This window comes from Anarhichas minor, unplaced genomic scaffold (assembly GCF_050575085.1).
Source record: "Anarhichas minor isolate MPS153535 unplaced genomic scaffold, ASM5057508v1 ptg000025l, whole genome shotgun sequence".
In the NCBI taxonomy this organism is placed as follows: Eukaryota; Metazoa; Chordata; class Actinopteri; order Perciformes; family Anarhichadidae; genus Anarhichas; species Anarhichas minor.
The window spans coordinates 8,479,311-8,493,769 of record NW_027466471.1 but is presented as its reverse complement, the minus strand read 5'-3'; the positions used below and the strand labels follow the sequence as shown (position 1 = coordinate 8,493,769).

Sequence of the window (14,459 nt, the reverse complement as noted above, 5' to 3'; positions counted from 1 at the left end):
GAGGACACTGAAGAAACTATTATCCATATTGGATAACCCGGATCACCCTCTCCACCACCTACTGCAGGGACAGCGGAGCACTTTCTCCAACAGACTGATCCAGCTCCGCTGTCACAAGGACCGATACAGGAAAACATTCCTGCCCTCTGCTATTAGACTGTATAATAAATCACCTCTGGTCAGATCATCCTCCACATAATTACACACTGCTTCACTGTTGTTTGCTGGGGTTGATTTTTGCACTACTGTTTTTCACCTAGTTAGTTCATTAACACTATTCTATTTCATTGTATATACTGTGCATTTTTGTTGTTTTATCTTATATATTCTATATTCTGATATTTAATTTGTCCTACTCTGTTATTCTATTGTATATATTGTGCATTTTTTAATACTTAATATTTTTGGTTACTCTGTTACTTTGCTTCTTGGTGTGTCTTGCTGCTGTAACATACAAATTTCCCCCTGGGGATGAATAAAGTACATATCTATCTATCTATATCGTCTCATCTCGGCCCTTTGATCTCTTCTGTTTAACCATTCAAATCAGGATTTAAGTGTGACAATTAAATCAATGAGGTAGGTAAATTAGTCTTAATGTTCAATAAGAATAAACCAAATATCTTTATTTTTTCAATTGTCAATATTTATTGCCTCATGATCATGAACACATGCTCGCTCTTCCATGTAGGTATGTTGAGTTTTTAAATGACACAAATATAACATGTAAATACATGATGTATACAACTAATGCAAATTAACCATAAACATCAAATATCAGATGAAATAATCAGCATTAAATACATCTGTATCAATAACCTAAAGGCACAGGTAAATATGACAACATCTATGGTTTAAATACACTTATACTGTCATCTACTGGTAAAAATGGTAAACACTTTGACTTTGCATCTACTTCACGTTCACTAAATCAACAGCACAATACGGTGGAAAAAGAAATATCAGTGCTGACAACTCTGAACACGAAAATGACTGATTAAACTATATCACGAACTGTATTGCATCAAACAATACACCGATTAATCGAAAACTTAATTATTGCTGTGTACATAGATAAATGAATATTAAACAGCATGTAGTCAACTACTGATGCTAACGCACTCCCATCGGCCCAGATTAATTAATTAATTAATGTATTAATTTCTTAACATTATATCGCCTTCACTTTTATTTTGAAATATTGTTCTTTCCGGGTTACCTGTTGTGCTCTGCGTCTCGTTTTAAAGGAAAAAACAAAAAAGGGATTTGCAAAAACGAAATACGGCTCGTTATTTGACTTTGGTTTTTCCGTTTTTGGTTTGAAACGAAAAACGAGAATACCATGGTATTTCCGTATTTTGTTTTTTCCGAATTAACGGTAAAACAGATGACTAAAACGTACACGGACCGTACACGGACCCTGATGGGATGAGATCGGCATCAGTGGATCAGAAGTGGACCATCATTTACTAAATGAGCATCATGTTGAAGAAGACTTGAAACTAGAGATTAAGACCATAAACTCATGTTGACAATGTTTACTGAGGTCATAAATCAAGAGAGAAGTAGAGTAATTTTCTCATAGACTTCTATATAATCAGACGTCTTTTTGCAACCAGAGGAGTCGCCCCCTGCTGTCCAGTAGAGAGAATGCAAGTTTAAGACACTGCAGCATTGTTCCTGAGGAGAAGCCCCTTCCTGCTCTCGAGGAGGCGCTGCAGGAGTCTTTGTTCCAGTATCAGCTGACCTGCAGCTGCTATTATATAATTCATTTATATTCCTTTTTGGGTTACACCTCATGACAATAAAAATGAATAAAAACAAAAAACATTGAATCTTTTCATCGCATTGATTCATATTTAATAATGTAGATTGCGTTAATCTTTTATCATAAGGAGATGTTAATAAAGCTGAGTGATAGTTAAAGTAGCAATACCAAGGTATAAACATTTATTCATGTATTTCTATGTATTATTTATAATCCATCCAGTTAAATGTGAAAACTGAGAAAAATAAGTGATGTGTACTTTCTTTATTTGATTTGACAGTTGTTGACTACACAGAGACGTTGTTAACTACAACTAGGCTTGTCTAAATAGTGCAAGTTAGATATTATTGTAATGTTCCGGACCTTTGCACGAAGAGATTTTCTCAATCTGGACCTGTTGGAATTTTAATTGAATACCCCTGACCTAAGCCGTCCTGAAATAAATATGGACCATTCTGAATTAAAAATCTTTGTTTTTCTACATTATTAGTCCATCCATCCATCCATCCATTTTCCACCGCTTATCCGGGGTCGGGTCGCGGTGGCAGCAGGCCAAGCAGGCCGACCCAGACCTCCCTCTCACCGGCAACATGTTCCAGCTCATTCTGGGGGATCCCGAGGCGTTCCCAGTACATTATTAGTCAATAATGTAGAAAAAAAAAATCATTCAAAGGGACATTTACCATGATTAAAACATCAAAAGTTATTTTTTTAATTTTTGTTGATAAATTTATTATGAATTTTGAACAAGATGCACTTGTCATGGAGAGATCTCATTGCAGGCTTATTACCCGTCGGGCTTGAAGGGGACATGATTTTGCTACTCACAGTTACAATCGCGAAGTGTGCATCTGCTAGAATGCTACCTATTGGCTTGGCCCTCAAACAACCCGTCCCGTTGGTAATCCTTAAATTATTATATTGGCACCAAACATACTAAGCTAAATTACGAGCAAGGGAATCTAACCGCTCTACCTATGAGCCACAGCCAACCCATAGTTGACTTTTCTCAACAAAAATACTAAATTCCAATCTAATTTATTTTGTAGAAGTTCTCCCAATGTAATAGTATAAATACTCATGTAGTAGGTTTCAGTCATAATGGTGTTTTCTTTAAGTTTGTAGATTTAACACATAACTCGGTACTAATCCAATCTAATATGAATCAGAAAAGTCTTCTAAACTCTTGTGTGGCGATAAAGAACATTCAGTCATCTCTGCACCTTTTCCAGAGCTTTATTTCTGGATCTGTACACAAGGTATTAAAGTACAACAGAAATACAAAATAATGTTTAACCAAAGAAAAAAACAAAACTCAATGCTTATGTACAATTCTTATAAACAATAAAGATAGCATCTTGAACATTTCTCATAGTGACGTTTTTGATTGTCTATATTTCTGGATATACATTTTTAAGTTTTGTAGTTTTTTATTCACAAAGGTGTTTTTGTTTTCATCAAACGACTCGAGTTTTCTTTTTCAAAACCACAACTGCTATATTTGTTTTTCCTTTTTAAACTTCAAAACACAATACAAAATATAAAATAAATTTGTTTAGTGCTTTCTTGCACACACGTCTCATACCGGAGATATCAATAAAATATCACATTTTCGAGAGTTCACAGGGTGGTGAAAAACCTACTTCTACTACTTAATGGCCTTTACATTCTGACAGTTTTTCTGAGTCTTTGTACAAACCACAGGTGAAATAAATATCACTGCAATGCTAAAGCTGGAAGAGCTTTGAGGACCTACTGCATTATGCACATTGCATTAAAAGAGAAACTAGCTCTCCACATACTTAGAACAGCAGCCATCCCTTTACCATCAAGACAAATATAGATATGAAACAAAATGAAAGTAAAAAAGAGAAAGACGAGCGTCTTTTACACATGGCTGCAAGTTTTGAAAGCAAAATTGCAACATTGAGTAATATCAATAAGTCTTCAGGTAAAGCCGTTTTCAGTGGTACACTGGGGAGACAGACACAGCTGGCATGCGTGGTTTCAGCTGTGTCCTGGGGATCATGACTTTCCAAAAAGAGGAAAAGAAATTCAAACACCAAGTCAACTGGTAAAATGTAAAACCCAAAATATCTGTACATATCTACAAATTATTGCCTTTTGTCAAGGAATCAAATTAAAACCTTTGTATCAACATAGATTCACAAGTGTAAGAGGTCAGTTAATAGACTTTTTAAAGGCTATTTGCTAATTATTTACATGAAATGCAGAAGTGATGCTGGGCTTGGAAAATTAATTACTTTATGGTTTATAAGCACGAATCCTGTCTGTACACACGGAACGGTGAATTACTACATCTATGGACATGACAAACATGATGTACCCCTGAAACAAACTAATTATTCATAGCACAATGCATAGATAAATTAAGTAAACACTACTACTGCATCCAATCAACTGAAGATGACCCGCAAAACATTTAAAAATTCACAATTATGGACTTCAGTCAAGAGACGACAGCTCCATTTCTGCTACTAGACTCCGAGAAACTGTTGACTAGATTACACAAGGCATTCTCTAGTCAGTACAGGTTAGGCAGATATTGAATACAAAATCCAAGTGGCTTTAAATAAAGAGATAATACTGCTAGCAGCTTGCTAAGTGGCCTAACAATGGCATTACTTGATGGGACATATACAGGACACGTACAGCTAAATTTGCATTAAAGTAGCATGATTGAAGGGATCAAAATAAATTTCACAAAAGGAAAACGTGTATGTAATAAATACACTCTACAGCACCAGATAATGTCTCAAGTTTAAATGACTATTAATGTAACCAATATCTTTGTATTGCAATATTGCAGTTATGTTTTGTTTTTCTGACCGATACCTTTTCAGAAAGAGGCAGAATATCAAACTTAAAAAACCTAGTGACACCCACTATGTTACTCTGCACAGGTATCCTCCATTAGCTGTTTAAAAATGAAAAATTATGAATCAGGGGCTTTAGTTTGACTAAATGGGATTTGTTTTTTAAAGTAAACGAGCAGACAAGCTTCCACACGAGAAAATGAGAAGAAAAGAAAACCGAACTAGAAGGCCGTAGCAGCTGAAACCACCGCACCAAGCTAATCTCCATGCTAGTGTTGCTCTTCATACAATAGCCAGCCAAGTTTATTTGGGGACTAATATAACCATTATAGTTACAGCCTGGTTACTGAAGAGTACCTGTAAACCAAACTTTAAGTTCAAAAAGTACCACTTCAAAACAACAAAGACAAGCAACTAAATACTGAAACTAGAGGCAGAAAACTGAGCCAATTTGGCAGCTGAAAGACTGGCAGGATAACATACTGTAGCTCTGAAGATGTGAGGAAGTAAGATACACAACTCTCCTACTGCAGCCTCTGGGCCCCTCCGTACATGGACGTTACACATCTCAAGACCGCAAAACAAGAATAAAATAAATGGCTATAAACTCTTGAGAGAAATCAAGATTTTAGTTCTATATGATAGACATCACTGATGTCATATTACACAAAAAATGAAAACAAAAAAGTTATATATATATATACATATATAATATTTTTTAACAAATTGGATTCTCCAGTGAGGTCAGTCTTATGTACAAGTGGGATAGGGGGTTTCAAAAGGGAAGAACAAGGGATGACGATGAGGAAGATCACTCTGACTGAAGTGCTGCAGTGTGCTGTGTGTGGTGCCGTGCATGTGCTCCCAGAAACCCATTGGGCTCGCCGCTGCCAGCCAAACTCCCGAAGTCTGTGACAGACACTGCCATTTTGGCGCCAGTGATCCGGTGGTGGTGCGTTGTTGTCCGTCGCGCTTCGAAGTCCACTCCAAGGTTACCCACAGACACGTCATTGATAAAGGAGTCCGGCAGGGCCAGCTTGAGTCTCTTGGAGGGCCGCTCGCAGTCCTTGTTGACGCACACTCCTCCTAGCTGGCCAAGATCAGAGTGGTAGAAGCCGGCGTCGAGCATGTTGAGGCAGTCGGGGTCTGAGCCATTAGAAGAGAAGCCAAGGGATTCGTCGTGGTTCAGGGACCCACGATGGAGACTTTCCAGAGGCGGAAAGCTGTAGGAGTCTATGCACCCAACCTCTGCAGGGTTGCACACTGTGGCTACAGTGTTACTCAAAGCTGCAAAGAGAGGAGACACTTTAATATCGAATAACTGGAGGGAATAAGAGACTCTGGTCAAGAAACATGCTGATTGAGGCTCTCGATCATATGCTGGCTCCCTAAGTTGGCACTCAGTCATTAAACTATTGACAACCCCTGGCATAGCACCAGGGTAATTGTAAAATGTCATAGTATAGTATGCTATTAAAATGTTGTACAAGTCCAAAAGTCATAGTATTGAGTATTGAAATAGTCATGGTACAGTGCTACTAATCATTGAATTAGTATTCGTTTGTTTTAATGCAAATAACCAATATATCATTTAGAATGTTTAATAGTTTACACAGACTTCAGAGTGGTTTAAATTATTTTTGGGAGGCTAGTGATAAAAAAAAAAAAAAATAATAATAATAAAGTCTGGAGCCTCGTCTACCACCTGCTATAACAAAAACAAACAACAAAAGATATCTGTATCGGCCAAATATTTGCTCCCACTTTCCTTTTGTGTTGATCCGTTCCGTGAGTTTTATGATCTGTTGCTCCCCTAATAATAGGCATAGAAATGGCACCTGGATCTCTGATCGGCTCAGAGCGCTGATCCGGGTACTGCGCTAGAACAAGCCCATTAGCTGAAGGTACCAATATGGCGGAGGTAAGAGGGAAAACAGGGGAGAAGCGATCGATCTTAAATCGATATTTCTAAGTCTTGTGTGTTGTATTTTTCATTTCTATGTTATCGATTGAAGACATAATAGTTTTTTCCTTCTGTATGGCGTGTTTCATGTCATAATTGTCATTTTTATTCCTCTATAAAATGCTTGAAATGCCATAAAATAATAATAGTATAGTGTGCCATTAATATGTCATAAAAACAGTCATAAACTAGAGATACCGCCTCACGGTGGTATGTTCGCAAATCAGTCTTGTTGCAGTTTACATTCATGTCTCTCCAGAATGTCATCATTTTATCATTTGTGTGAACTCGTCAATATACATTCTTGAGGTATGTTGTGAGGTCACAGTGATCTTTAACCGCCAAGTTCTAATCAGTTCATCCTTGAGTGCAAGTAGACATTTGTGCCAAACTTTAAGAAATGTGTTGAAGGCATTCCTAAAACACCGCACACTTAAGAAGAACAGGACAGACGGCTAAAATACATATTGCCTCTAGCCACGGCTGTCGCCGGCACGGAGGCAGTGTGTTTATAAAGTATAGTGTGACATAAAAATGTCAAAAAGTCATAGACTAGTATGCCATTAAAATGTAATACTATCGTTTGTCATAACAGAATTCAGTGTCGTGTGCAGAACTAAGTCCCGTTACTGACCTGTGAGGTCGCTGGCAGTGATGGAGTTAAGCAGGCTGAGCTGTTGGTCTGTGGTGGTCTCCAGTCTTCCTCCTCCACCTGCTCCTGAACACACAGAGGAGGAACTATCCACTGCCAGACCCTCTGCTTCATCCACCAGCCTGTCCATCAGGTCACTGCATACAAAGAATCATGTTTAGTTGTGAGTTTCTTCCCAATTACATTCATTTCAGAGCTCACTGTATTAATCAGAAGTCAAAACACAAAAGGAATGAAAACAGATGTACTGATCCTCCTTCTTCTGCCACTTACGTTACACCAGGGTAGCTGCTGTACTTTTTCTTCCCAAATCTATTCTGCTGCACAAAGATGTCAAAGCGCTCTGACTTTTTCCACATGTAGTAAAACGCCACACATTCAGCTACTGTTCGTGTTGTGACCTGAGTGGGGGGGGGGGGGGGGGTAATTAATTCATTTTACGTGTACATTTTCATTATGTGTGAAACATCTTGTCTCGCAAGATCATGAAATAAAGACTCACTTTATGTTTCTGTATGAGGTGAAAATTCTTGTCATACATCTGTAGTGCGTGCTCAAAGCTCTTGCATTCCTCTTCTGACCACGGAGGTGACTTTTCTGAAATGAAACCAGAAACATATTAATACATTTTTGCTGCACAATTACGCAATCACACATGTGTAAACGAAAGGGTAGACCAACCACTAGGACTTTAAACACAGGACTGAACCTCAATCACTCCCACTGAGGACACAAATTATGAAGTTAATAAATATTAAAATCCTTGTCATGTTTAAAAGTCAATCACAACATGGCAGCACTCCTATAAAGATAAAGATTGCAAACATAAAAATAAGGTAAAGTGACTGAAAAAAATATTATCCCAATTTTTGAGAATGGGTGAGCAAAGAAAGTCTGCAGGTGAGGCTTTTCAACTAATGAAACTGTTAGGCAATTAAAATACACGACTCGGCAAATAAACGGAGAGCCACGTTTGACAGAACGAGCAATTTGAATGCAAAGTTATGCAACAGCAACAATAAAGAAATATTTTTTGATAATGCTGAAAGAGCCCATAAATGAATTACCTTCGACATACTAATTACATTGTCAGGTAGGAAATTACAGGTTCTACACGCATCCACTAGAAACCCGTTTCCTGTGCTTACCTTTTGAGGACTTTACACGGATGCAGTGTCTCTCTAGTGCTTCGCGGATGTTGTAGTTGCACTTGGCAAGCTCAAGCAAAGCCTATGTGGAAAGAGTGGATTATTAGACTATTGGCCAAATGAATCACATGTAACTTAGAAACAATTACTCTGAAGAATTCACATCACAATCGCTACAGTATAGGATAGGGGTGCCACAATTTAGACTCAAAGTCCAAAATGACCCACTTAATCAAAAACAGAGTTAGTGATTCTCACAGTATTTCTTTTTCCCTCCACACGTCCTAATAAAAACGACACTTCAAAGATGACACAGAGTAGCTTACTGGTAGCCTGCAGCTGCACTTTCCGAGGTAACATTGCCAATGCCTGAGACAGAGATGAATGAGGAACAACAGAACTGGGAAATCCCAACAAACGAGTCGCTGACAGAAAAACTACAGTTTGTAGGCAATTCTACACCACAGGTAACCCCATCCTACACAACAAATATGGTAGAATATAATCACAGGCATCAGACACAAATAGATTTGACTGACTCGGTTGCCCCAGGATCTGGTGGCTTGTTGCAGGTGAGGAAACTCAAAGCCGAGGCCCCACCGTGTGGCCCCACCGTGTGGCCCTCAGAGCTTTATCTAGTGGGCCGTTAAATGGTTGGATTCAATTTTAAAATATTTTTTGGGTAATCTACTAAACTAGTTATTTTTATATAACAATGAAGGTAAGCAGAATATTTATTTTGGTCACTACAGATGACAGTGCCAAAACACGTATTTACATGTAACCCATCTTTTTAAAAAGAAACACTTTTAAAATGTAAAAGACAGCTGACGGGGCATAAGAAATATTGGTCTGTTGATCTTTACAAATGAAGACTCGATGGCAAAGCCTTCAGTGATGAAAAATAAATAAAATCAAAACCTTAGAATTGAAAATTTAATTGTGGATTTGGAGAATTGTGACACCCCTAGTATGGTGAATGAAAGTCGATGAAAAATGATGTACACTGCTCATCGACATGAACTGATTGATAAATAAATAAATACATGACGTACCTGCTCGTCATCTCGAACGTGCATCCAGGGTTTGTCACATCCCGTCTTTTCATTTGTAGTCCGTGACAACACGTCAGACAGGAAAGTCCTAACCTTGCTTTCTGCCAATTTACCTGGGCTCCATAATAACTCGTCTTCATCTTCATAAACTGCAAAACAAAGTACATTACAGTAAGATTAGTCACCTTGTGTATATGATAGGGATGCACGAATACCAACACCAGTATTGGGTATTGTGTACTCATACTCTACTACTACTACTCCAATACCACCACACGATACCTCGACAACGTGACGTTAACCGCACATCAGTTGGGCCTATAGAGCTGCTCAGTTGCAACGTACTAAAATGTAAGTACTTGTAATTGGTTTTGGTGCGTCCCTAGTATGTTATCTTTAATGTATGGATAGAAACATTGTAAGCAATCACATTAAAGAATGCATGCTGAAGTACTCACCTTTCTCCTCATCTTTGTAGTGACAGAGGCCAGAAGGAACCTCTGCTTGATACTGTGATCCCACCATTATTTCCTATGATAAAAATCAAAACACAACAAGAGCAGTTCAGCAAACCAGTGGTGATTCAACTTAAAACATGTATCCCTCTTTTAATGTGTTCCAAAATGTGCCACTTACCTTTCTGGAGTCTTCTGGGCTTGGGCCGTCTTCTTCACACTCCGACTCTTTATCGCCGTCAGAGATAGCGTTGGCTGATAAAATGATAAACGACACATAAATACCTCGACTTGATGTACAGAATTGCAATGACACATCCTGTGTTCTTAGGTCTGATGCATTACATACCAAACTAAACTCTGCTAAATTACGAATCGGGACAAGGCCCAGGGAGGGTTGGTTGAAACGTGCCGTCCGCAGCACAGCCACAGCTGCCAACCGGCCACGACGGACAGGCAGCGATAGGCCCAAGCGACAAAGGCCGCTAGCGCCTTTGGGAATCCCTGGCCGGACGTACCAAGGACGGAGCAACAGGGGAAAGCAAGGTGGAGCCCCGGGCGGCCAGAGGCCTACAGGGGCACCGAACAATACAAACCGTGCAGACCCAGACCCAAATTAAAAGCCTCCCCTCCGACAATTCCGGACATTTTAGGACCTTAAACACAACCCTGTGTTAACCCTGTTAATCGACTGTTGTACATTCAACCTAATGTTGTAGTCTGCAAATCTGTAAGAAAAGGCACTGCATCTTCCTTGAGTGCAGCACATTTCTTTAACCACACACAAACGTTTGGGAATGTTCAACATTGCTATAATAGCTCTAAATGTGTAGAAAAAGTAGCTTTTAGTATTTATACATCTATCATAATCAGCAACTATTTTATTAATTGATTCATGTTTAGGTCATTTTTCAAGCAAATATGCCAAGGATTCACTAATTGCAGCTTCTGAATTGTGAGGATTTGCTGCTTTTATTTGTCTTATGTAAAAGAAAACAGAATATCTTCAGAAATTAACTGTTGATCAGACAAAACGAGACATTTGATGACGTCACAATGGACTTTGGGAAATTGTTACGGGACACGTCACTATAATCTGACATTTAATAGAACAAATGATTAAAGCATTTTAGAAAATAGGCAGAAATTCATTTATCATTAATTAATCAATCAATAATGAAAATAATTGTTGCAAACCTAATGACCTAAACCTGGTAGCATTTTTCTAATTATTGCATGGCACTGTATAAGCTTTAAACCTGCAAAGCTACAGACAAAAAATACTTTTTCTGGCATGAGCATCTTACATCGAAGTGTTCTTGGGAAGAAATCGGTAGCTTCATGGGAGGTGACTGAAGGGGTCAGATCATCAGCTGAGGACTGGGTCTCCTCCTCATAGTCCCCAGACAGCAGGTCTTTAGCTATTTCCTCCTACAAAGAAAGAAAGAATAATATCTATTGCAGGGGTTACCAATAGGCGGACCACGGTCCGAGTCCGGACCCAGACGCTGTTGTATCCGGACCTGGACCTAAAACTGATAGAGCTCTTCTATTTTAACCGGCGCAGCTTTTCCGGCCTTTACGGCACTCGTTCAGCAGTGCAGGAAACACACCGACCAATTACATGCATTATAAATCACATCAACTGATGCTAATCAGCCAATTAAATATGTGATAATAATATGTGATAATAAAACAAAGCACAACTCTTTTGAGCAAATGTACCGACTCACATCCGAATTAAAAAGGAACAGAAAATAAACCCAAGAGCCCAATATGATTGATCCATTAGGATCCTAACACATGAATTCACTGCCTAACAATGATGTAAACAGAGACGGGGATGAAGTTGAAACAAGTGGTTTCAACAACCACAGACAACATTAGACCCAGCACACAAATTTCTCTTTTTAGAAGAGAAGAATATAATTTCATGGCTTTGACATCACTTCACACCTGAATGAACTGCATTTAAAGCTGCAGGGCAAAGACAATTCAGTGAACGTCATTTTTCTGGACCTTTGCATGAGGAAATTCTCTCTAAATGGACGTTGAATTATTAATGAATACGCCCGATCTATTGTATACCGGGGCAGACCAACAGGGATCAACTGAATATTTGAATTACATATTGAAGGTATTGTAATTCATATATTGTAATTTTTCAAAAAAAAGAATTTCCCCAAATCTATCTATTCACCACATAGGAGCACATATGTACCTTGTCCAGAGTCATGTCAGGCAGCTCATCGGTCAGGTCTCCAGAGGAGCTGTCTATACTGGAGCCCGCTGAGGCCTCGTAGCGATAGATGGCTAAAAGTTCCTCCAAAGGCATGTTCCCCTCCTGGTAGAAAAACAGCAACATTTTTAAAATACTGAGCATTTTACATGTGCAATTCAAATTACCGAAACAGCCGACTGGGGTTTAAAGCCAATTAACTGAATTTAGTATAGATAAGACTCTTATTCACTTTCACCAAGAGACAATTTATGAATGCAATAATAGAATGTGCATGTACATCTTAGTTGACCTTTATTAATTGTAACATCTGCAGCTATGATCAAGACGGCGTCCCCTGATCATCATAAAGGTAACACAAGCCATTGACATTCTGTTACTATAGCACACTTTTTCCAGTGTCAACATTTGTAGCCCTGCAGGATTAAGGAGACAAGACTCAGGCTTCTGCATTAACAATAAATGCAAATCTTTTATAAGCACACTTATTTTTTACGATTTTAAAATCACTTAATTTGTAAATCCTGTTTCAGGGCATTTCGTGCACAGATTACTTTACCTTTTCAAGATCTGCAATCTCTGAGCTGAAATTCCTCCCTCCCTCCTGAGACTCTTCCTCCTCGAGAGTCCTCTCGTCATCATACTCATGAACTAACATTTCTGCTGTTGGGTCAAAGTCATGGTCCTCCGACGATAAAGAGCCAACTGAGGGAGAAATATAATGTTAAATGTTTAAAATCTTACAGCACAGATTAGCTTTGTTTTAATGATTCACACTTAGAAAGATACATTGACACAGTTACTATGTTTCCATGAGAAAAGCATTGAATTTAGTCAATTTCAAAGCCATTTTATCCGACAAAATATATGACAAATACAACTTAATATTGACATTAAAGTTATGCAAATATGTCATTAAAGTAGATACATTTAATACATCATACAATGTGAAAACTAATCATCTTCTTACCTGGACTTGAACTCCCTAGGGAAGCCTGCAAAAGAATAAAACCAGAGCATACGTTAAATGAGTGAAAGAGTTGACACATGGGTTCAACTACGATGCCAGCACTTTAACCACAAATCAAGCGGAATGAAGAAAGGCCTTTAATCATGTGTATGATGACCACCGAGAATAGTTACCGCTAACGTTAACGTTACCTAAAATAGGTGGCTAATAAAATGTTAGCCGCTGATGAACGCTCAACACTAAGGACAGCTGTAAGAGAAACGTATCTTAATACCCTGGAATTAACATGACGCCTATGGTAAGAGGCGGTCAAAGTAAAAACATAGAGGAATATCTTCAGGCGTACAGTAAGACTTACGTGTCTGCTACAGTTACAGTTTGCTAGCCGGCAAGCTAACCTTAAAGATTACCGTTAACGTTATGCATCGAAAAAAATGTAAACACTAATTTCGTTTGCTTTGAACTGCAATCGTTAGAGTAAAATTATGTTTACAATATTTCTTCCGCTAATTTAGCCCGACTAGAAGAGACACATTTCCATTCACAACAAACACGATATAATCTGTTATTTCCTTTAACTAGCAAGCTAACGTAAAATTTACGTATCAATTTACACAGCCGCTACACCAAAGCAGCTGAGCGAGCGAGGCGCAGCGGCCTTGTAGTGAAGGATCAGTCCGGACATTCAAGCATTTTATAGAGGAATAAAAATGACAATTATGACATGAAACACGCCATACAGAAGGAAAAAACTATTATGTCTTCAATCGATAACATAGAAATGAAAAATACAACACACAAGACTTAGAAATATCGATTTAAGATCGATCGCTTCTCCCCTGTTTTCCCTCTTACCTCCGCCATATTGGTACCTTCAGCTAATGGGCTCGTTCTAGCGCAGTACCCGGATCAGCGCTCTGAGCCAATCAGAGATCCAGGTGACCGTTCTAGTCGTGACGCCGTTCAAACTGACCGCTGATCAGAATAACGGTAATCTTTTATAAACGGTAACGTAGGGTTAAACATAAGAAACACAAATGCAAATATTAAATTTGCCAATAGAGTTCCAACATGAATCGTTGCATTTCGTTGACCCTCTCACACAATGACGAAATACCATAATGTTCTCTGGACATCCCAGCTGATTTCCTGCTCGCCTCAATATTGTATATTGCAGCTATGGCATTTAAAAACCTCGGTTTTATCACCATTAACATTTTTGACATTACATATTACCATAACAGCTTTTAATTGTGGCCGCAATGCCCTTAAATGGAACTAGTGAGGTTTTTAGTTATATCATTCTATATGATAATTTTATTTTAGCAATCTGTTGCATCATTTCTGCATCATTTTCACATACAGACTATAT

General features: G+C 38.4%; 1 protein-coding gene across 6 annotated transcripts; it reads right to left on the bottom strand.

The window, feature by feature from the left end:
- Positions 1 to 2,988: 2,988 nt before the first annotated feature.
- On the bottom strand, positions 2,989 to 13,961 carry mier3b (mesoderm induction early response 1, family member 3 b). Of its 6 annotated transcripts, none has more exons than XM_076099020.1 (14): positions 13,943 to 13,961; positions 13,088 to 13,112; positions 12,677 to 12,822; positions 12,100 to 12,222; positions 11,186 to 11,309; positions 10,060 to 10,133; positions 9,882 to 9,954; positions 9,424 to 9,572; positions 8,627 to 8,737; positions 8,369 to 8,450; positions 7,723 to 7,817; positions 7,494 to 7,621; positions 7,203 to 7,357; positions 2,989 to 5,892 (listed from the first exon to the last, which is right to left on the bottom strand). In XM_076099020.1, the coding sequence occupies exons 1-14, from the start codon at positions 13,949 to 13,951 to the stop codon at positions 5,417 to 5,419; spliced, it is 1,770 nt and encodes a 589-aa protein (XP_075955135.1). In that variant the 5' UTR covers positions 13,952 to 13,961; the 3' UTR covers positions 2,989 to 5,416. The 6 variants fall into 6 exon arrangements, with proteins under 6 accessions (XP_075955135.1, XP_075955136.1, XP_075955137.1 ...); XM_076099021.1 differs by lacking the exon at positions 13,943 to 13,961 and adding an exon at positions 13,446 to 13,575; XM_076099022.1 differs by lacking the exon at positions 13,943 to 13,961 and adding an exon at positions 13,279 to 13,346.
- Between the last annotated feature and the right edge of the window lie 498 nt (positions 13,962 to 14,459).

Coding starts and splice junctions, on each gene's coding strand:
- mier3b (XM_076099020.1), bottom strand. Junction 12,823..13,087: donor CCTAGGGAGTTCAAGTCCAG/GTAAGAAGATGA, acceptor TTTCTCCCTCAG/TTGGCTCTTTATCGTCGGAG. Junction 10,134..11,185: donor CTTCCCAAGAACACTTCGAT/GTAAGATGCTCA, acceptor TCATTTTATCAG/CCAACGCTATCTCTGACGGC.